Below are 23288 nucleotides of genomic sequence, written 5' to 3'. Positions count from 1 at the left end.
CATCAGCTTTCAACAGTTCTTAAAGTACTTTGCATTCTTTGTGTCCAGGATACTTGCTTTTCTTTCTACTTCTCTGGCTCCTTCATGTTTACCTCCTCTTTAGGCTTCTCCCTCTATACACAGCATTAAATGGAGGTTTTCCTTAAGGTTTCATTCTTATTACAGACTCAGATGTCTTGACTTTTGTAGGTCACATCTTTTTAATGTATACTCCTACTGTTATGTACCTCTCCTTCAGGAATTTTTAACAGTTTTAACAGTAAAGTCTACAAAGTTGGGGACCATGTTTTGTTTTCATTTGTTATTGCATCCTGTTGCATAGCATCTAACTGGCATTTCACAAATAATTTATTACATGAACAAATGGACCTGGATTATTTTCTTTTTTCTGCCATTATGCATTTGCCTGCTTTCTGCTTTTTTTTTTTTCCTCTGTCAAATTGACCATATCATCTTAGATCCTAATTCTAATGCTGTATTTTTTGGTGGGAATAATTTTAGTAATAAGCCAGATTTTGTAGCTATTGAGGTTTACTTGCCTTACAGCTTTACAGCTTTCATTTAAATTTTCTTTCCTCCCTGCCTTAATTATAAAAAGCTGTGCTGTTTTGGCTGAATTATAAGGCTGCCTATGACAACTGGAATGAACAACGAATGGCTTTACATAAAGATATCCATATGGCTACAAAGGAAGTAGTAGATATGCTACCAGGTATCCAGCAAACATCAGCCCAGGCCTTTGGGACTCTCTTCCTCCAGCTTACTGTGAATGATCTGGGAATATGTCTGCCCATCACAAATACTGCGCAGGTACAGAAAATCAAATCATAGTCTAAGATTAAGAGTGAAACATTCTACTAACCATTTCTATGTATATAGAGTATAACAATTTTTTCAGATTAACAATTTATAACTTGGGTTTAGTAAATAACAAGTAAAATTGAATTCCTTCAGCCATTATTCATCCACAGTGTATTAAATAGGTATCTCATGAGACTTTGCTCTGAAGCGCTCTTCATCAGAATTATGATGAGATTGATACCCATCTAATAAGCCTTAATTTTTACATTGGAAATAAACAGCTTAGTTTTCAGAATCTATTTGTTTTGTTTTTTAGCAAATAAGTCTTTGGCATGCACTTGTTAATAAAATAGAAGCAAAAGAACATTTAAGAATACTGTGTAATAGGGTTTAGTAACCTCATCTAAATTAGAGTAGGGAATTTCAAAATGCTTTTAAGCTGAAATAGTTGGTAATGAAACTTCCAAAGTATGTGTGTTGGATAAAGCAAGAGTTTTCATAATTTAGGACTAATTCTTAGGAGTACATATTTGTGTGGACACGTGTATGAGACAAAAAAGGGCTATAAACCCCTATCAGGCTTAAGAAATTAAAATTAGAACAAATACAGAGGTCTATTTTACTGTTAAAATTTACTGTAAATAACCTGTAACCTGTTGTCAAATGGGTTTATCTTTTAGTATTTTGTTTGGCAACACACTGTGAAGAAAAGCCCTGGGTTGAGGATTGACAACATATATTTATGCCTCAGGAGTTGAAAAATGGTAGTTTTTTAACGGCATGATGGACAGAACTCAGGAAAGCCATACACACTGACGGTGGTTGTCATAATGAGAATGTTCCCCACAACTAAATCAGAAGCTTGAGATAGAAAACTAGATAATTAACCTTTTGCGAGTTAAAAAAGAAAAAGACGCACATGGCAAATGTATTTCACTTCAGTAATTTTTAAAAGCATCTTTTTACGGTACTTTCTAATTAAACTTTCTAGGCTTGACATTTTCCAGACTTTTGTTCCTAGGAATTCTGTGAGAATTTCCAAATTTAAAAAAGTGTTGTATTTTGTCTTATTTTTTTCTTCAATATATTTTGCAGTCTAATCACACTGGAGACCTTGACATTGGTTCTGCTTTAGTATTGACCATTGAAAGTACTCTCATCACTGCTTGTTCTTCAGAATCTCTGGTTAGTAAAGGGCATTTCAAAAACTTTTGTATTCGTTTTGCTGATGGCTTTGAGACGTCGTGGGATGACTGGAAACCAGAAATTCGTGGCGATCTAGTGATGAATGCCTGTGAGTGACTTATTTTCTGTATGATGTTTAGAATTTGTTTAAATTGAAAAAAAAAACAAATAGTGTCTTTATTTGTAAAACCAAAGGATGCTCAGCTATAGGAATGTTATTGGATTTTGTGAAATAAGAACTATTTCTAGTTAAATGTTCATATTTGTGAAAAATGTCTGGTTTCAGTAGTTTGGGTAAGTAAACCAATTAGGCATTCTGCTTAATAGTATAACAGTTGAAGATTTGTTTACCACCTGATTTGTTCCTGTAGTTGATTCATGAATGACCAGATAAAGCATCTTTGTTCCGTGGGGATCTTGAAAGAAAGTGATAAATGTGTAAGAACTAGTTCATCATATAACATAGAACAGGTTGTAGATAACCAGGAACAGGAACTCCAGCCACAAAATATTGACGTTAATAAATCCATGTGTCTAAATTTGTAAGCTACAGAGTATAACTTGTGTGAATTCTTCCAATTCCATAATACTGGAGGTTGGGAGTAACTAAAGCTGTGTTTATATACAATTTTGAAAGTATATGGGTTTATTTTTATTTTAATATATTAAATATTATAGCAGAGTTAACAAATCACCATTAATATTATAATAAAGAAAAAACTGCATTTGAGGAATTAAAGGTTGTGAACTAAAATTCCTCAGCCAGTCTCTAAGCCAAAATTAATACTTACTCTACAAAAGGTAGCATGCGGTTGTTTATGCAGTTCTTTTGCCCTCTCCACTGGAAGAAAATCTTTCCAGTTCTGGGTATTCTTTAAAGAACATGAATATTCTTCATTATTTTTATATCAAAAATTGAAGTTTTGACATTCCATGTTGATTAAAACTTAGATAAAACTATAGGTGAAATTCTCAGTATTGTATGCTTCTCATTTAGGTAATTCATATAAAATACTGGGATTTCTCTGAAATACTTCAGGTTACTAAGAAGCCTTGATATCAAAGTACTTATGCCCAATATTCAAAAGACCAAAAATAACCTGGATCAGAAATCTTTACAAATAATATTTTACACAGTTGTTATATTTGTTTTTAAAAATCACTGTAACTCCGGACGCCTGGGTGGCTCAGTCAGCTGAGTATCTGACTCTTGATTTAGGCTCTGATCATGATCTAACGGTTTATGAGATCAAGCCCCATGTTGGGCTCTGAGCTGAGAGCCTGGACCCTGCTTGGGATTCTCTCCCTGTTCCTCTTTCTCTCAAAATAAAAATATTAAAAACTTTTAAAAATCACTATAATTCTTGTCTATTTTTTTCTTAAAATAAATTTAGATCTACTGATTTGTATTAAGATGACATCTTTGCCATTATTATTTTTTTTATTAAAAAAAAATTTTTTTTAATGTTTATTTTTGAGAGAGAGAGAGAGACCAAACATGAGCTGGGGAGGGGCAGAGAGAGAGGGAGACACAGAATCTGAAGCAGACTCCAGGCTCTGAGCTGTCAGTACAGAGCCTGATGCAGGGCTCAAACCCACAAGCCGTGAGATCATGACCTGAGCTGAAGTCGGACGCTTAATCAACTGAGCCACCCAGGCGCCCCTGCCATTATTATAATCATTAAAATGGATAGAATATTTTGGAAGCAAAGGAAGAATACCTTTCTTAAACAGTTTATTATAAAAGGAAAATGCATGAGAAATGTGCCTCTGAATCAAAATCAAAAATATATTAAAAATGCATAAATAATAACTCAGCACCTCAGAGTATATATACCAAGTAGAATACAAACATGCTGATAATTGTGATAATAATCATGGTTTATTTTAGGTTTTGTAGGATATTAAATGACTTGTTTATAACATGTTTTTGGTTTGGTGTCTTGGGAAGGAAGCAGACGAGTGGTTGCTTCATTGATTTAAGAATTCTAAATTATAAAAGGGGCAGATTAGTTTTTGTTAGTAATAATAAATAGAATATAAACGACGTTTAATATTTTTGACAAAAAAGGGTTGAGTTAGGGTAGAGAAACAAGGAAAGGTAGAGTTATGCCTTAGGATTTTTTTTTTTACAGATCATTTTAAAATCAGGCCCTAGAAAAAAGATGGCACAGTGGAATTGCCTCTCTAGGGTGATAGTGTTTTCTAGGAATTACAGTAAAAATTAGAAAGGACAATCTATAGGAAGAGTTCAAAGGACCCTGTAAGTAGGTAGAAAAGATAAGACTCTGTTCAGTAACATGTATTTATAGAAATTATAAAAACCATTAGAAGTTGAAAATGTAGCATGGAAAAAAAAAGTTTGAAAGACTTCAAGCTCTTTGATTAGAGTGATTTAGTTGATTCCCTTCTCCTCACTTTCAGCATTTGGATCTACTCCTAAAAATCTTAATATTCCTTTTTAACTCATCATGGCTCGTAATATATGATTTTATATAATTTTTAAAACTGAATTTAAAAAAAATTCTCTGATACTTCTTAGGATTAAAAATCCTAAAAGTTTTCTATCCTTTTTTTTATTTACTAGCTTTCATTTGGCCTAAATTATGTTACTCAAATTTCAGAGGGTTTTCTTTTCATTCCGGCATTCTTAGATTTGAAGAGTTAACTAAGTTTCTTTTGCTCTGTTTTATAACCATGACTATAAAGGTGAATTGGGCAATATTTTACCCTAGGACAAGATCTAGTTCTCTCATATTCTATAATTTGTATGTGAGGTACAGGTAACATACGTCTCAAACTATAGATTTTAGGTATTGGCATCATGTTAAAAAAAAAAAAAAACCCACATAATAGAAATTTTCACTTAATAAACTCTTTCTCCCAAATATGTTGTAGTATTTCTGCAACTCAGATTTGAGTAGCTATCAAAGTACCATTCCAATGATGGCACAAATTGTCAAAGCCTCTAGAAACTAGAATTTCAGGTTCAGTCAGGTATTGTCACATGCAGAGTGTAAAGATAAAGTTGCAGTTAAGTTCTCATAAGCATAAAATAAAAAATGTTGAATTATGAAATATTATGAGTCATCTAAGGTAGTCGTTTCATTCTGCAGATTAGAAACTGAAGCCTAAAGGGGCCCCTGGGTAGCTCAGTTGGTTAAGCGTCCTGACTTCGACTCAGGTCATGATCTTAATGTTTGTGAGTTCGAGCCTTGCATCGGGCTCCGTGCTGACAGCTCAGAGCCTGGAACCTGCTTCGAAATGTGTCTCCCTCTGGTACTGTCTCTCAAAAAATGAAAAATGTTAAAAAAATTTTTTTTAAATAACAAAATGAAGAAACTGAAGGCTAAAGAGGCTAGTGATTCTATTCTATTTATATTTAGGTATTAATCTTTGGGCAAAACACTGCAGTATAATATTTAATCACAAGCATAATTTTATTGAAAACTATTTTGGGGGGTGGTTTTTTGTGCAGGTGTAGTTCCAGATGGCACCTATGAAGTATGTTCTAGGACTACAGGACAAGCAGCTGCTGGTAGGTTCACAATTGGTATAACTTTTTCTTTTTTCTTCTTACATATATGAGGTAGAATTCTGCGTTTTTATACATATATATACATATCTATATATGTATATTTATAGCCTTTATGTTAACAGTAAGAATTTTTTATTTAAACTAATTCTGATGTTCCCTGATTTTTTAAAATTATTTTTGTAATATTAGCATATTTTTATTTATTTAACAATTATTTATTAGACACTTGCTGTGTATAAAATATATGGCAAAAAGTTTTGGGAAAGACAAAGATGGATAGGATATACTTTCTACTCTGTATAAATTCTGATATAGTTAAGGCTCTGCAGCATAATTAAGCTATAATAAGTGATAAGTTCAATAAAATATAAAATTCCAGTTGCCACTGAAATTTGTTGAAGAGAGAGAAAAATTTCAAATTTGTAAGGATACTGGAATCAGAAAAAGCTTCTTTTAATATTTTAACAAACGTGAACAGGGACTTGACAGATAAAATTATTTCTTAAGCAATAACTGGAAGGCATGGATTAGAAAATTCAGGCAGACAGAATATTAGTCATGCTGTGAAAACAGTGTCTAGTTAGAATTGTCCAAACTGGGTGGAACAGAATTGTGTGAAAAATAATATTGGAAAAAAATTAAGGAGTCTGGACTTAATTTGGTGGACAAAGGGAGAGCCATTGAATTTTTTTTTTCTCCCTTGAGCAAGAAAGCAGAACCTTTAAAGGATTAGAGAGAAAAAGTATCTTAGGAAATAAGTTAGGAGATAACTCTAAAGTTATAACCTGTCTTGACTAAGATGATTTCATGGCGTAAATTTTTATTTATTTTACTTATAACTAAGTTACGGTAAGCTAAAGGGAGATATTTATTTAAGGGCTCTTAAAATGTCAGTGGGAGTAGAAGCTGATTAAAGTTAGCAGATTTCCTTTCTCTCCTTACTATTCCCTTTATCTTCCCCCAAGCCTAGCGTTGGTACTCATCCTAAGTAAATTGTCTCAGAAAGTAGTAAGGCCACTAGTCCCACTGACAGAGAACTGAAAAAGTTAAGAAATTTCCAGGAGTAATGTTAGAAGGAAAGGGTGATGACTGAGGTAAACATACTTATTTGGAGAAAGGTCACATAAAAGTCTTTTTCAGAACTCAGGTTTATAAGTGACAGCAACCCACTCAAACTAGCTTAACCAAAAGGGATTTATTAAAAGGATATATACGGATCACAATTAAACTTAGGAATGGCTATCTCAGTGAAGGTAAGGAACCAGCTCAATTCAAGGAGCCCTCAGGAACTACAGGAACCAAGATTTCAATTCCCACTAGGACTCTTCTTTGCTCCTCCCTGGCTGCTTCATTTTCTTCATAGTGCTGACCTCCTCCTTACACATGGCAGGAAACACGGCTGCCAACAGCTCATGAGCCTCATCTCTCCAACCTCAATCACTAGAAAGGGACCACTGGTTTTGAAGTCTAGGGAAGGGATTTTAGTTTTCCAGCTTTGACTCTTACTTGGCCTAATTATCTAATTCTGGCTAATGAGTGAGGATTGTGGCAATTCCCACTACAACCATAGAAAGGTAGATCAGCTTGGGGGTGGGGAGAAGAGGGAATCTATAGTTCACAGGAGAAAGAAGGGTGCTGCACAGAGGAAACAAGAGATGCACACTTTGCAAAGGGAAGTCAATCCCACAGTCTGATGTTTCTGAGAGACCTAGCTGTGAGAGATGTTAGTTGTTACACAAGGCTATCATCCATTTTATTCCTTAAATATAGGATTATTTAAACGTTTATACTCAAGACTTAACAAAATGCCACTTCTTCATTTAAACAGAAAGTAGTAGTGCTGGAACATGGACGCTCAATGTATTATGGAAAATGTGTGGGATTGATGTCCACATGGATCCTAACATTGGCAAAAGGCTTAATGCTCTGGGCAATACCCTTACGACACTGACAGGAGAGGAGGACATAGATGATATTGCTGATCTCAATTCAGTGAATATAGCTGATCTGTCCGATGAGGATGAAGTTGATACTATGTCTCCCACTATCCATACTGTAAGTAAACTTACTGTTAGACTTTTCTAGACTGGCCTTTACCCTGAAATAGGGATTTGATTAACTCAATGTTATTTATTGTAGTTGCTAAGTGTAAAGGAAGAGAATGGAATTCCATGTGTCTGCATTTTGTAATGCTGGTTTTTGCTTTTATAATATTGTCTTTTAATTGATAGTTTTCATAATGACTGTCAACAAACTTGTGCCTTAACTTAAAGGTAATGTACTAACATTAAAAGCAAAGTGCAAGCAAACCTGTAGAGACAGAAAGTAGATTAGTGGCTGCTGAGGGCTGAGAGAGTCGGGGAGGTTTAGATGGGGAGAGAGACTGCTGTTACTTTTGAGGTTTCATTTGGGAGATGGTGAAAATGTTCTAAACAGATTATGATGATGGTTGTACAACTTTGTGAATATACTAAAAACCACTGAATTGTACATTTTAAGTGGGTAAATTTTATGGCACGTGGATTATATCTCAAGAAAGAAAGATGCTAAAAAATGGATCTCAAAGCAAAGTGCATGCACACAAAATGAAGTATACACTTAAAAAGATGTATTTCCGTCTATACATTTTATAGTATAAATTATTTGGTAGTTAAAAATCAAGTTACTCACTACTTTCATTCTGGTACTGACTTAAAACTTTTTAAAACAAAATATCCTTTAACTCTTGTTTCCTGAAATAGTCTTGTTCTTGGGAAGAAATTTTTAAAAAATTAATGTTACTGTTTATCATTTAGAGTTCAGATGGAAGTTCAGTAAGTGGAGATGGCCACAAGCTCACCTTTGGGCAGCGACTTGTAAATCACCTGCTAGGCCTGACGCCCCCAAATCAGCGCTATTCTGTTCCTGCAGAGTATCTGTGTGACCCAGAGATGTGGGGCTCCCCTCAGTCTAGCCAGTCCCATTTGAAAGCATGCAGAGCTCACTCATGGGGAAACGTAGGTAGCCACTAAATAGATTCCTTGTGAAAATGAAGGGATTTGAATCACTGGAGAATTCTAATCATCGTACTTGATATAGATGGCTTTGATTCTTGCATGCTTCCTTTGATTTAAGGTGTCATTTTTGTGATAGTATAGATTAGCTATGTGACCTGAGGGTGGTATTGACAGACATGTTTTGATTTTTCAGGAAGCTGTAGATTATCGAAGACCAGGAGCATCATGCAGCCAGCCAGGAGAACTTAGAGGAAGAAAAATCATGAAGCGTATAGTGGATATCAGAGAACTGAATGAACAGGCCAAAGTAATAGATGATCTTAAGTATGTGTATGATTTTTAATGTAACAGAATATTTTTAATAGTAGAATCATAGAATTTTCAGTGTGGAAAAGACTGGACTTGGGGCAGTACAACCCCTTTAATTTATAAATGAGACCACCAAGGTCCAGAAGAGTTTGGTAACTTGCATGAAACCATACATTCATTAGTGATGAAGTTAAGCGTGAAGTCCTAGTCTGGCGCTCATCACAACTCCCCATTTCTGGGCAGTTTATGACTGACTTTATATTCCATATATGTATCTCTACATGTGTATACACACTTATACATATTTTCACATGTGCATATTAACATATGCACTAGTCTTTTGCTAACGTTGGTATTTCTGGAATATAAATTTTTAAGGGAGGAAACAAATTTAGCATTTATTAAGTACCTATTGTGAATTGACATGTTATTTCAATGTAATCCTCACAGGATTTCTGTGTGGCTAGATGGCATTATCCAAACTTTATAGGTGAGAAAACTGGCTCAGAGAGTTTAAAGAATTGAAATTTGAACTTGGGTGTGTCTGAATTCAAAGTTCATGCTTTTTTTTTTTTTTTTTTTTCCTGCCTGTACTAGCGGTTCTCTAGAACTAGGGTGGATATAGGGTGAATAGAGAGAGAGGAGTGGGTGGTGGTAATTTTTTTTCTTTATTAGTTGCCTGATACATAGTACTGAGTAAATAACTTGCTCTAGAAGACTAAATATCCTTCCTATCAAACTGACATTTTTGTTTTCCCAGGAGGTGATATTCACACTTTATCTTTTCTAATCTTCGTACACCTATGCCTGTGTTTTTTGCATTTGAGGACTTTAGACAAATATATGCATTTAGACAAATAAATGCATCAGACAAAATGCATATATTTGTCTCATATTGTTTAGGTATTACCTAAAAACTATTCATTGAATTAATTATGATATAACGATTCACATTTTCCTGTTGACTTACATTACAGTTTGAGTTTTGCTCTTAGGGGTTAAAAATGACTTGAAGGAAACTATACTTCCCTAAAATCTTACTTGAGGCTTAAATATATGTAGAATTTTACATACATTCTTCTGTAGAGTGGGTCCATAACTTTCATGAGATTATCAAAGATTCTCTTAATGCAGAAGTGGGAAAGAGCCATTTCCTAAAATGTTAGAGTTTTTTTTATTAACTTTATGGAGGGTTTTGGTCTGTCCATATATAATCTTCGATATTCTGAGAAGTGAAAGAATTAAAAAGGAGCAAGTAAAAATCAATCTTACTTTGTTACTACTTTACACTAATTGCAGTATTTGTTTTGCATCCAGAAAATTAGGTGCAAGTGAGGGAACCATAAACCAGGAAATTCAACGTTATCAACAATTAGAATCTGTTGCTGTGAATGATATTCGAAGAGACGTTCGTAAAAAATTACGGAGGTCTAGTATGCGAGTGAGTAAACATTTAAGAAGAGTTTTATTATTAAAGTAGACCATTCTTTTATTTTTTAGTTTATGAAACTTTGTAAGGATACTTATGTTCTCTTTCTTCCTCCATTGCTAGTGATAATACCATTTGATTTGTATGTCTCATATCTACTATGTACTAGACGTTATTTAAAGCACTTTATATTTAACAACCCACTAAATCTGTACAACAGCTGTATGAGGTAGCCTGTATTATTTTCCTCATTTTAAAAATGAGGAAACAGACAGAGGTCAGGTAATTTGACCAAGGTTATACAGCCATTAATCTCAGTGGAGCCAAGATTTAAACCTAAATAGTGGGACTCTACATTCTGTGTCCTTAGCCACCACGTTTTGTCCACCTTTCATGAAATCATACTTTCTTTTTAGTCTTCAACTCAAAATGTTAGTCTTTTGAGATGTCCATTTTATTCCTCTCCCATTTTCTGCAGCTGACTTTACCTCTAAGCCACTATGTACTCGCAGCACTTCATTCTTTTCCCTTCGTTCGTTTAGTTGTCCGTACTAGAATCTGAGTCTCTTAAAGAACAAGTTATTTACCTTTGACCCCACTTCCCACCACATTTTTTTGGGATTTAGTCCAGTTGCTGAACAAGTAAAATAAATATGTAGATAGATATACTATAAACATACAGTAGAAAATAATTCTAAAATGTATTCAAATAGATGTAAGTTGCTTTGGGTTGAGGTGGTCTTGTTAGTGGAAAAAGTACTTTAAAAAAAAATAGATTCTTAACCTTTCTTTTTTTAATAATCAGCAGAACCCTCTATTTTTTTTTTTTTTTTTTTTTACCAGCATAAGGTTTTTGGGTCACACCCCAGTACATAAAAAACATTAAGTCAGAGTTGCTAGGGCCAGAGGAAGTGGAGAAAGGTTGTAGAGATCCAGGGTTCATTGACTTGAACTTTATTTCCTTGATCATCCCAAACTCCCAGATACCCTAGTTTGAATACTGTTATAAATTATTTATTTAAACTGAAAATAAAATCCAATCTGAGTTATTCATCACTGGCTTCTGATAATAACAAATGGATAGTTATGACTTCTAATGCATAAATCTGTGTTTAAAATTTTTCCTACCATATACCTAACAATCATATAATAGAATTAAAATACTGTTTTCATACTGTTTATGAGGTAGTTTATACTTGGTAATTGACTGTTGATAAAACTAGGTAGAGAGGATTAGGGAAATTACCAAAATTGTATCAGCATTCTTAACATTTACCTCATTTGTCATTTCCCCCTCAATTCCCCTTCAGTCCTCTTGCATTCCACATTTCCATTGTATTTGAGTCTTTTCAATATCTAGTTCCCAACTAGATACAGATTTGGAGAAGAGGGATTTGGAAACCAATAGAGTGTTGAAGTCACCCTTCCCTTTCCTTTTTCCTTTCCTTTCCTTTCCTTTCCTTTCCTTTCCTTTCCTTTCCTTTCCTTTCCTTTCCTTTCCTTTCCTTCCCTTCCCTTCCCTTCTCTTCCCTTCCCTTCCCTTCCCTTTCCCTTTCCCTTTCCCTTTCCCTTTCCCTTTCCCTTTCCCTTCCCCTTCCCCTTCCCCTTCCCCTTCCCCTTCCCCTTCCCCTTCCCCTTCCCCTTCTTCCTCCCTTCTCTCCTATCCTATCCTATCCTATCCTATCCTATCCTATCCTATCCTATCCTATAATGGAGTTCTGTCACAGGAGCGCCTTTGGGTAGTACTTGAGATGATTGATGGCCCTCAAACCCAGCCTTTCCCTCTCTCCCTCCTGCTTTCCCTTAATCTCTCTTTCTCTTCCACCCCCAACCTAGCTTTCTCCCAGAATCTGTCTTTTTAATTCTCATTTTCTTTTGCTGTTCTTTACTTTTTAATCGTTTCTTTCTTCTCACCTTATTTCTGTACCCCTCACCCCTGCTCCCAATCTTTCTCTTTTCTCTTGCAGGCCAGCTGGTGACTCATATTTTCACTGTACACTCCTCCTAAATGACATTAGGTCCTGCTCTACTTTGATCCACCTATATACTGTTAAGTGACATTTAAAGTCAAATTTAAAGTAACACATTATCAGGGCACCTCAGTGGCTCAAGTTGGTTGAGCATCTGACTCCAGGTCATGATCTCACTGTTGGGAGATCAAACCCCACATCCAGCCTCACATGGGCTGTGCTGGGTCTGGACCCTGCTTAAGATTCTCCCTCTCCCTAGGGCCCTCCCCTGCTCATGTGCATGTGTACTCTCTCTACCTCTCTCTCACTCTCTAATAAAAAGTAAAAATAAAGTGACATGTTATTGACCTGGGGGAAAAACAGACTAATTTGTTGAATAGAATAATATTTTATCTGTAGTCAGATATTACAACACCATCAGTTGTTTAAAGTCACTCTTCTCCCATTTCATTAGGCTGCTTCCCTAAAGGATAAATGGGGTTTGGGTTACAAACCAAGTTACAGCCGTTCAAAAAGCATTTCTGCTTCTGGAAGACCACCTCTTAAACGAATGGAAAGGGCAAGGTAATATATATTTCAACCATTGAAACAAATAACAAAATTGCTGACTCCTTTACAAATGTCCACTACTTATTTATTGTGTTCTAATTGGGGAAATTACATAATTAAGGGAGCAGAAATAAACCTCATTAGTCAAATACTGGTAATAATGGATACTGTCAAACTAAAAAGTTTGAAGAATTCCTCTATCATATTTATACCACAATCATTGTGTGCTTTTCAGTAAAGAAGTACATTGCTATTTAGACAAGTTTATATGTAAACTTACAGACTACTCAAAGAAATGAGTATTTGCATATTATTAGCTGCTGCTATAAGTTTGTCACTTTTAGATAAGGTGTGATTACATACACATTTAGCATAGGAAGAAATGGAAATTTTACATATTAAAGAAAAATACTGTCTTACTAATAAATGAGCACTTGAAGTAAGAAGTATAAATTTTTACATGGTTTAGTTTCAGAAAATCTCATGTTAATCAAAACCTTCAGTGCTTTTTTAATAGTATGCTACAGGTTAAGAAATGGAATACCAAAAATTTAACCCTTGGATAAGGTAAATATTTAGAAATCTTTAGAATGTTAATGTCATTTGTGAGACTTCTGTAAAGTCCAGGGGCTTTTTTAAAAGAATACTAATGTTTTGTAACTTTATATTTTCCTTACAGTTCTCGAATAGGAGAAACTGAGGAGCTCCCTGAAATCCGTGTAGATGCAGCATCTCCTGGACCCAGAGTAACTTTCAATATCCAAGATACAGTAAGAGAGATACTATTGGTTCAAGATACACAGTGCAAAATAATTTTTATTAATTACAAAATTATAGTAGTTACACAATTTCAAAATACTAATTCCTACCTACAATGAAAGTGTGGATTGTGATGATTGAAGTATCTAAAAATTACCAAACAGCAGGACACTGCCTCTGTGCCATCATTTGAGAGCCATGCTGCAAGTGTTGTATGTCTGACATCATTAGTTGTATGTCCTAGTGCAAGACTAGTGTTTTGCACCAAGAATAAAGACTCTACTGCTTGTTCTTAGGTAGAAGGATTTTGTTGAGTAATTTTCCTTTCAAGTATGAATCCGCATTAGGTCTTTTACACAAGTGTAAATGCAGAATGTTTATACTTTATGTATTTATGTATTTTATTATGTATTTTGGTTCAGAATGTATAGTGATAATGGTAGAAACCAGAAGTCAGAAAAGGTCAGCTTAAAAGTTACATTTAATTTTATGTATGTTAAACTTTATGTTAACTTTATGTTTGTTTTTGAAGATTTGTTTACTATTAAACCATTGTTTATTTTTCACGAGTTTTTATATATTTTCTTATTATTTTAATTAAGTTGAAAAAAACAATATGGGGAAGTACACCACAATCCAGCTCTCCTGGGGAAGGGTATTTTCAGGTACTTATTAAGAACAACATAAATTTTGCTTTAAAACTAATTAACCACCCTCAAATCTGCTTTCACATTGTCTTTCTCTCATTTTGTACTAAACTCAGGCCTCAAAAATATTTTACATAAAGCTTTAAGATTGTTTGAATTCTTTTTCACCATGTATGTCTTACAAGCTCTTGCACAAATACATTTTATTTCTATACTTTGTACAGTATTATTGAATCTCCAAAATTAAAGACTAAATCAGCTTACCAAATTGACCAAATCATAAATCAAAAACTGCTATTTATTAGTTATTTGCTAATCCCTAAGTGCATCTCTTTTCCCTGCATTCAACTACAAAATGAATCTTTTCTTTAAAAAAATTTTGTTAACTAATTGAAACTAGAATTAAACTTCTCTCAGAAAAACAAATTAATCCTTGAATGTTATTTCTTTGGAGTCACTGGTATAAAAAAGCATACATGTATAAAAGCAATCCATTTAAAAAATACTCTCATGTTTGGGGCGCCTGGGTGGCTCAGTTGGTTAAGCATCCAACTCTTGATTTCGGCTCAGGTCATGATCTCATGGCTTGTGAGATCAAGCCCTGTGTCAGGCTCTGCACTGACAGCATGGAGCCTGCTTGGGATTCTCTTCCTCTCTCTCTCTCTCTCTCTCTCTCACTCTTTCACTCTCTCACTCTCTCACTCTCTCACTCTCTCACTCTCTCTCTCTCTCCCTCTCTCTCTCCCTCTCTCCTTCTCTCCCTCTCTCCCTCTCTCCTTCTTTTCCTCTCTCCTTCTCCCCCTCTTTCCTTCTCTCCCTCTCTCCCTCTCCCCCTCTCCTTCTCCCTCTCTCCCCTCCCCTCCACACACTCTCTCTCAAAATAAACATTTAAAAATACAAATAAAAATTAGTCTCATGTACAAAACTGTGGAAAATGTGCTACACAATCATTTATAAGTTGAATTAACATTTTTATGAACCATATATTTTCCCTAAATATAAGTCATGAAAGTAAACTGAATTTTAAAAATATATCTGTAGGGGTGCCTGGGTGGCTCACTCAGTTGAGTGTCCAACTTCAGCTCAGGTCATGATCTGACAGTTCATGGGTTCAAGCCCCGCATCAGGTTCTCTGCTGTCAGCACAGAGCCCAATTCAGATCCTCTGTTCCCCCTTCTCTCTGCCCCTTCTCTGCTTCTGCTCTCTGTCTCAAAATAAATAAATATTAAAAAAAATAATTTATAAAAATATAGCTGTATACTAGGTATATAAATCCTTGTCTAAGAATTTTCTGTCAAGTTACCTTAATTTGACATGTATTTTGTTTCCCTTTCCCCACCCTTTTAAGTTATAGTCTCAGTATATATCCTATAGTTACACTGAATTTAGTCAAACTGAATTTTGTTTTAGAACTATTAGATTATAGTGAGCTTGATAAACATTTTTTTTCTACAAATGAACTTGGAAGTAAGTTATTTACAGAATTGAACTGAGTGATTCTACTAATTGATTTTTCCCCATCTAACTTTCTTTTTTTAGTTGAAATATAATTGACATGTAACATTAGTATCAGACATACAACTAATGATTTGATATATGTTTATATTGTGAAATGATTAAGTGGTTCTTAAGGGCATTAATATTTGAATTGGTTCAAATCCTATTTTTAAATAGTAATGTATGCTATTTGTAAAAAGTAATATATAAAAATCATAAATTACAAAATAGATTAAGGCATGGCTAAATATAAAATAAATATAAGACAAAGGGATATTTACACAAACTCATACTACACTTTTAAAAATTGAATATGTTCTGATAAATAAAACCTTACGTATTTACTAAATAACATGTATATTATAAAAAGTGAGGAAAAGCTGGACTCTGCATATTTGAAATTTTGATTATAATAGTCTATTTTTATGTATCTAATTTTGTTGTATCTAATACTAGAATCAATAGATTTCATTCCTTTGCACGTTACACTTTACAAAGGCTTTTCACATTTTCAAGAGATATTTAAGCAACTCTCAAAACAGGGAATACAAATTAGATCATAGGAAGTTTTTTTGTTGTTGTTTTTTTGTTTTTATTTTTTTTGACCTTAAAGACAGTGGCCTCCTGGTGAATCCTCAGTGACACAGTGTTTATAATAAACTATTCATCTTAAAAAATAATATTCTTGAGTTTGATATCTTAATTACATAACTATTTGCACATCTGTCTTTAATCAATTAGGAACTTGTTTCTTCAGCTCAGGTCATGATCTCACAGTTTGTGGGTTCGAGCCCCACATCTGGCTCTGTGCTGACAGCTTGGAGCCTGGAGCCTGCTTTGGATTCTGTGTCTCCCCCTCTCTCTGCCCCTTCCCTGCTCACACTCTGTCTCTGTCTCTGTCTCTGTCTCTGTCTCTGTCTCTCCAAAAAAAAAAAAAAAAATTAAAAAATAAATAAAAATAAATAAAATACACCTAAAAAAAGCGGGGGCACATGGGTGGCTCAGTTGGTTAAGTGTCCAGCTTCAGCTCAGGTCATGATCTCATGGTTCATGGGTTCAAGCCCTGCATTGGGCTCTCTGCTGTCACCAGAGAGCCCACTTCAGATCCTCTGTGCCCCTGTCTCTCTGCCCCTCCCGAACTCACACTTTTTCTCTCTCTCTCAAAAATAAATAAACGTTAAAAAAATATATCCACGTAAGAGACTCTTAAATACAAAGAACAAACTGAGGGTTGATGGGGGTGGGTTAAATGGGTGACGAGCATTAAGGAAGGGCACTCTTTGGGATGAGCACTGGGTGTCATATATAAGAGATGAGTCACGGGGTTCTATTCCTGAAGCCAAGATTACACTGTATATTAACTAACTTGAGAATAAAAAAAATAATAAAATAAAAAGTAAAAAAAAAAATTTGCTTTAATGCAAAAAAGTATATATCTACAAAAAGCATCTAGAAGCATGAGGTACTTTCTGTACTGACACTGCATGCTCTTCTGTCACTAATTGCTCTCTTGCCCTTCTGATTTACAGTTGATCACATTATTTGCTTTGTCCCCATAGCATGTTTAACTTAAACAATTACACAACATGTACTAATTAACAGGATGATAGAGGCTTCTGTAAAGTAAATTTCACTCTGTCAGTCATGTGACTTTCCTGCTTCCCTCCTTGGTGTGCTATTTCATGTTCATAAATCTGACCTTTCTTTCAGTTCAGAGTGAGGAAATTCAAGTCTGAGGGAATTTTAAACGTTTAAACATGTTCTTTCTCTTTCTCTTTTTTTAATTAAGAAAAGATACATAAAATGAACCTGATTTCATGTTTTCTCTTTTTACAATCAGTTTCCAGAGGAGACAGAACTGGACCTTTTGTCAGTAACCATTGAAGGTCCCTCCCATTACTCATCAAACAGTGAAGGATCATATTCTGTGTTCAGCTCTTCCAAAACTCCAGGAGGCTTTTCAACAGGCATTCCTTTCCAACCTGAAGAGGGCCGACGGGATGACAGTTTGTCTTCCACTAGTGAAGATTCTGAGAAGGATGAAAAGGATGAAGATCATGAGAGGGAAAGGTTTTATATTTACAGGAAACCCTCGTAAGTAGCCTTTTTGTTTTGAGATGCTTATGCAGTATTTCAGAGTTTAGAACTGATCTTTAAAGCATTATGTGTAACTATTAACTTTTATAGAAAAAAATCTTAATTTGCCTCGCCAGAGTGAGACTAAGAGACATATCTGTGGCTTACTAATGTAATTTAGCTCCATGTGGCATAATTTTTTCTTTCCCTATTCTTCAGTCTTTTAATAAAATCAGGAAAGTAACATTTTACAATTTTCAAATACGAAATCTCCTTGAAAATGTAGACTATATTTCATACACCAATATTTAGACACCTTAATAGCAGTGATGCTGTCTGTGTCATCAGCACCTAGCATGTTGCTCAGCACATGATAGTTACTGAGTGCGTCGTTGCTGAATAAAATGTGACTCCATCAAACTTAGGAAAATCTTCAATAGTATGAACTAGTTGAGTTGTATGTATGAATTTATAAAATAGTAAAATTTATTTACAGACTGTTGCTCACGTAAGATATTGGAAAATAGTTTGTTGAAAATTTTTTCGATTTAATACAGTGTAATGATCAGTTTTCTTTCTCTAGACATACATCCCGTAAAAAGGCAACAGGTTTCGCCGCTGTTCATCAACTATTTACAGAACGCTGGCCCACAGCTCCAGTCAACCGAAGTCTTAGTGGCACAGCTACAGAGAGAAATATTGACTTTGAACTTGATATACGTGTTGAAATTGATAGTGGAAAATGTGTGCTACACCCAACTACCCTTCTACAAGAACATGACGATATAAGTTTGAGAAGGTAAGAAATTGGTCAGAAAACGGTACGTGTAATTTCATTTGTTAGAAATACTATTTATATATCACTGAATTACAACAAACTTTCCACCCATGTCCCAAAATGCAGATTTAAAGAGTGGATTTAATCATACCTGCAAAGTTTGAGTGGTTATTTGTATAATATACTATTTCTTTAAACAAGTGTATAAAATTTTCTGGCAACTGGAAATGGATGTCAGATTTAGATTCTAGCAATTTAACTAAAAGAATTGTATCTTTGGAATTCTTGTATTGTGCACATTTCTATTATAAAGACAAGTGCAGTACACTGAGATATCTTGGTTATTCAGAATTTTGATGAATTCAAATAGAGATAAAGATTGGGAAACAGTGGCACAGAGGCCTCAGTATACTGGACTGTCGTTTAGGATATAACTGCAGCTTTACCATTTGTTTCCATCATTAAAAAAATGGTGGTATAAATAGGCTTAAGATTAGATTATTTTTTCTTGAATTTTTTCCTTTGCTTTTCTTTGACCTAATCTAAAAAGGAGCTAAAGAGGCACGCACCTGGCTGGCTCAGTCAGTTGAACATCCAGCTCTTGACTTTGGCTCAGGTCATGATCTCAAGAGTCGTGAAATCAAGCCCCATGTCGGGCTCTGCACTGGACATGGAGCCTGCTTAAGATTCTCTCTTTCTCGCCCTCTGCCCCTCTCCCCTGCTTGTACTCTCCCTCACTCTCTCTCTTTCTTAAAAAATAAATAAAAACTGAAGAAAATAACAATTGAAGGGATGGGGAGGAGGTAGAAATGTAGATTTTTAAAAAAGGGCAGAATGCTGACAGTTGTTGAAGCTGGAGCCTTAGGGGTTCACTGTACCATTCTGTTTACTTTTTGAATTTTTCATAATAAAAGATTTTTAGGGGCACCCGGCTGGCTCAGTCATTAGGGCATGCAACTCTTGATCTTGGCATTGTGAATTTGAGCCCCACATTGGGTGTAGAGATTACGTTAAAAAAAAAAAATTTTTTTAATGGTCTATTTGTCTAAGGAGGGTTTTATAAAATGAATAAAATGAGAAGATGAAAAGGCACTTACACAATTGAATTCCTACAAATGTAGTAGTAATGATAAGAATGTTAATTTGTTATAATAAATTGCCGATATTCAGCTGTTTTTACCTACGTAAAGGGCAATTTCATTTGCCTCAGCCTGCTATGTTCATGTGAAACAATTGCGGCCTCAGGAAAGAATAAAGATAACTCCCCTATGTAGTTATGGAAAATACAACATAAACATCATCCATGCAAGGCATTAACCAGTTTAGCTAGAGATGCTAATAAGCTTTACTTTTTCAACTTTATTAATGAAGGATTACATTCCACTTACTGTATAAATAAAAGTTTGATTTTAAACAAAAGGAGATAAATGTCCTTTTTAAAAAAGATAAAATATTTTTCTGTTTATAGGAGTTATGATAGAAGTTCCAGGAGCTTAGATCAAGATTCTCCTTCAAAAAAGAAGAAGTTTCAAACTAATTATGCTTCTACTACCCATTTAATGACTGGCAAGAAAGTGCCATCATCTCTACAGACAAAACCTAGTGACTTAGAAACAACAGTATTTTACATTCCTGGAGTTGATGTAAAGGTAAAAACCTAAAAGTCTAGGTTGTATTATATGCATCATTAATTATCTTTATATTCTAATATTAATATATCATTTATTAATGTTAATTATATTAATATTAATATGTAATTTCTATCTGTCTAGGGTTAGCTTATTCTTAGTGGTGTTCATTTTCTATCATACACATTCTTCCTTTACCGAGTATATTAACATGAAACTTCATTTTTCTCGATGCAGCTATATTCTGAACATAAGAACATCTAAATTATAGGTTGCCACTTCTTTTATATATCTTTTCCATTAAATTTTGGCAGTAAAAAGTTACTTTTTTATACAGTGAATATTGTATAAACCTTTACTGAACCTTTCCAAGTCCAACTTAATTAAACATCTATTTTTTAGATTCTAGAATTATAGAATGCTGTCACATTAAGCTAGAAAAGAATTTATTATCTGGGATGACTTTTTAAATTTTAAATGAAAAAAAGTTAAGAATCTTACTAGCATCATAACATTTACTTGTAAAATGGGTCTTCTGACTGCTGGATTGGTGTTCTTTCTTCCTCATTTTTCTACATTTGTTGGTTTTCTTCATCTGGATTATTTTAATTTTGAAAGTTTATCTGTCTTCATACAGTTGCATTACAATTCCAAGACACTAAAGACTGACTCACCTAATGCCTCCAGAGGATCTTCCTTGCCAAGAACACTCTCTAAAGAGTCCAAGCTGTATGGTATGAAAGATAGTGCATCATCTCCTCCTTCTCCTCCTTTACCCTGCACTGTCCAGAGCAAGACTAACACCTTACTTCCTCCCCAACCCCCACCTATTCCCTCAGGTATTTCAGGAAAATATACCTTATTTTTAGTTTTTTTTTTGTAACTTTTTGATCATCACCTATTTGCTCTATTGAGAATTTCTTTCAAGTGTACATGTTTAAGAAAAAAGGACATAGATTTGCCAATAACGACTGTATAAAATTCATATATGGAAATGTGGCCTAACTACTTTTGGATATTTTTCAAATTGATACTACCTTAGAATATCAGTGTTAAAAAAAATTTAATATACTAAATAGTTTAACTTTTATACACGCACACACACACACACACACACACACACACACACACAAAAATGTATTTAGAAAAAATTTTCTGCAGTTAATATGTGGGAGCTTATGATTTAGATGGAAACATTAAACTTACACATTTAAGACAAAGTACATTGGTCTTAACCACATTTATTATCTATTTTTGCATAATAAATGATCCCAAATCTGGTGGCTTTTAACCTCCAACACAGTTTGTGTGGATCAGAAATTCAGCAGCAGTTTGGCTGGTAAAGTCATTTGTGACATTGCAGTCAAGGTGTTGGCTAAGTCTGCAGTCGTCAGAATGCTTGACTAGGTCTGGAAAATCTGCTTCCATCACTTCCCATTCACATGGCAGGCAAGCTGGTGCTTTCGTACCTCCCCACTTGGGCCTGTCCACTGGGCTGCTTCAGTGTTCTCATAACAAGGGAGCCAACTTCCTTCAAAAGGAGTGACCTCGAAGAGAACGTGACTGAAGATGCAATACCTTTTATGGCCTAGCCTCAGAAGTCACAAACCATCACTTCCACAATATCTTGTTGATCATACAGGTCAGCCCTATTCACTGTGGGAGAGAACTACACAAGGGCATGAATGCCAGGAGGCAAGAACCACCGGCAGCTATTTTGGAATCTGGCTATCACACCACATGAATACCTCAAATATACATTAGAATTTCCAAAACAAAAATTAAAATTAAAAAATAAAAAAAAAGGAATATCAGACAATTATTTGAAGATGTTTCGTTTGAGAGATGGAACTTGATACATAAATCCTTTAAAATAGCCAGTAGTCATGATAATCATATTTTTTATATCCCTTTTCAATTGACAGGGAACATCTATGCCCATTTAAGTGCAGGACAAATAATATTATTCCCATTTTATAAATGAGGAAAGCTCAGGTTCACAGAAGTTGAACTGCTTTGCTAGGTTTACAAAATTGATGTATGTTGGGGGTAGAAACCTAAGCCAAAGTTAACTAAGTCTTAGTTAGCTATTATACTCATCTGCTGACACAGAATATTTGTTATGTAGGAGGAAAGAGATGGCAGTCCATGTAGGGGAGCATTATAAGTATCTATAAGCTAAAAACAGAAGAACATAGGAAAGCCTGAAAACAACATTTTTCTTCACTTACCACAAAATATTGTTAGTCAACACTCTCTATATCTTCTTAAGTGGACAAAATAATGCTAAATGAAATACTAAGCAAAGCATAAACTTGAAAAATTGAACCAAAATTTGTGACCTAGAGCAAGCAGGAGTAACTGTGGTATTATGTGCATCATTAATTATCTTTATATCCTAATATTAATATATCATTTCTATCAATCTGCTATTTTTATTGCATTCTTGTATGGTTTATGTATAAGGTGCTTCACCTGATGAAACTGTCCTGTAGTTCTAATTTCTCATAGAATTATTGTATGTTTTATGGGAACTATTAAATTCACCTCACATTTGTAAATGTTCTAGCCAAAGGAAAAGGAAGTGGAGGAGTCAAAACAGCCAAACTGTACGCTTGGGTAGCACTTCAGTCATTGCCAGAAGAAATGGTTATTAGTCCCTGCTTATTAGATTTTCTGGAAAAAGCTCTAGAAACTATCCCAATCACACCGATTGAAAGGAATTATACAAGTAAGTATTCTCCTTATACATTTACTTCTCAATCACTTATATTTTAAAAATTCTATTACTTAGAAGAATTTTTAGTGCTATTATGTATTATTATATACTCTATTCAGTGATCATGAATTACAGAACTGAAAAAGAACTTGAGAAATCATCTAGTCCTCATTTACAAATAAAGAAATTAGGTCTTGGTGAGGTTATATGATTTTCCCATGGCCACAGCTAGTTAATGACAAAATTAACATCCTTAATTCCTACATTAGATTCTCTCTTGGACTGGAAACTTCTTGAGGGCAAATACTTAATTTTCTCTGAACAGTGTTATAACAGGAATTGGAATTTGGAGAAACAAGCAAGAGGTTTGAATAGGGAAACATTTGTAGAATGATGGGCCACAGAAG

General features: G+C 34.5%; 1 protein-coding gene across 9 annotated transcripts in view; it reads left to right on the top strand.

The window, feature by feature from the left end:
* BLTP1 (bridge-like lipid transfer protein family member 1) overlaps positions 1–23288 on the top strand; it is a 214936-nt gene that overhangs the window by 165726 nt on the left and 25922 nt on the right. For 5 of the 9 annotated variants that reach the window (XM_053901272.1, XM_053901273.1, XM_053901270.1 and 2 more), the window contains 15 exons: positions 599–810; positions 1897–2095; positions 5465–5524; positions 7353–7579; positions 8320–8520; positions 8714–8844; positions 10147–10270; positions 12683–12792; positions 13457–13547; positions 14139–14201; positions 17521–17774; positions 18340–18555; positions 20003–20183; positions 20800–21001; positions 22732–22893. In XM_053901272.1, the coding sequence (XP_053757247.1) occupies positions 599–810; positions 1897–2095; positions 5465–5524; positions 7353–7579; positions 8320–8520; positions 8714–8844; positions 10147–10270; positions 12683–12792; positions 13457–13547; positions 14139–14201; positions 17521–17774; positions 18340–18555; positions 20003–20183; positions 20800–21001; positions 22732–22893 (2433 nt within the window). The remainder of the gene's footprint in view (positions 1–598; positions 811–1896; positions 2096–5464; positions 5525–7352; positions 7580–8319; positions 8521–8713; positions 8845–10146; positions 10271–12682; positions 12793–13456; positions 13548–14138; positions 14202–17520; positions 17775–18339; positions 18556–20002; positions 20184–20799; positions 21002–22731; positions 22894–23288) is intronic. The other 4 variants (XM_053901275.1, XM_053901274.1, XM_053901276.1 and 1 more) reach the window with 4 other exon arrangements.

This window comes from Panthera pardus, unplaced genomic scaffold (genome assembly GCF_024362965.1).
Source record: "Panthera pardus isolate Hobbes unplaced genomic scaffold, ASM2436296v1 HiC_scaffold_13, whole genome shotgun sequence".
Lineage (NCBI taxonomy): Eukaryota > Metazoa > Chordata > Mammalia > Carnivora > Felidae > Panthera > Panthera pardus.
This window is presented reverse-complemented; position numbering and strand designations above follow the sequence as displayed.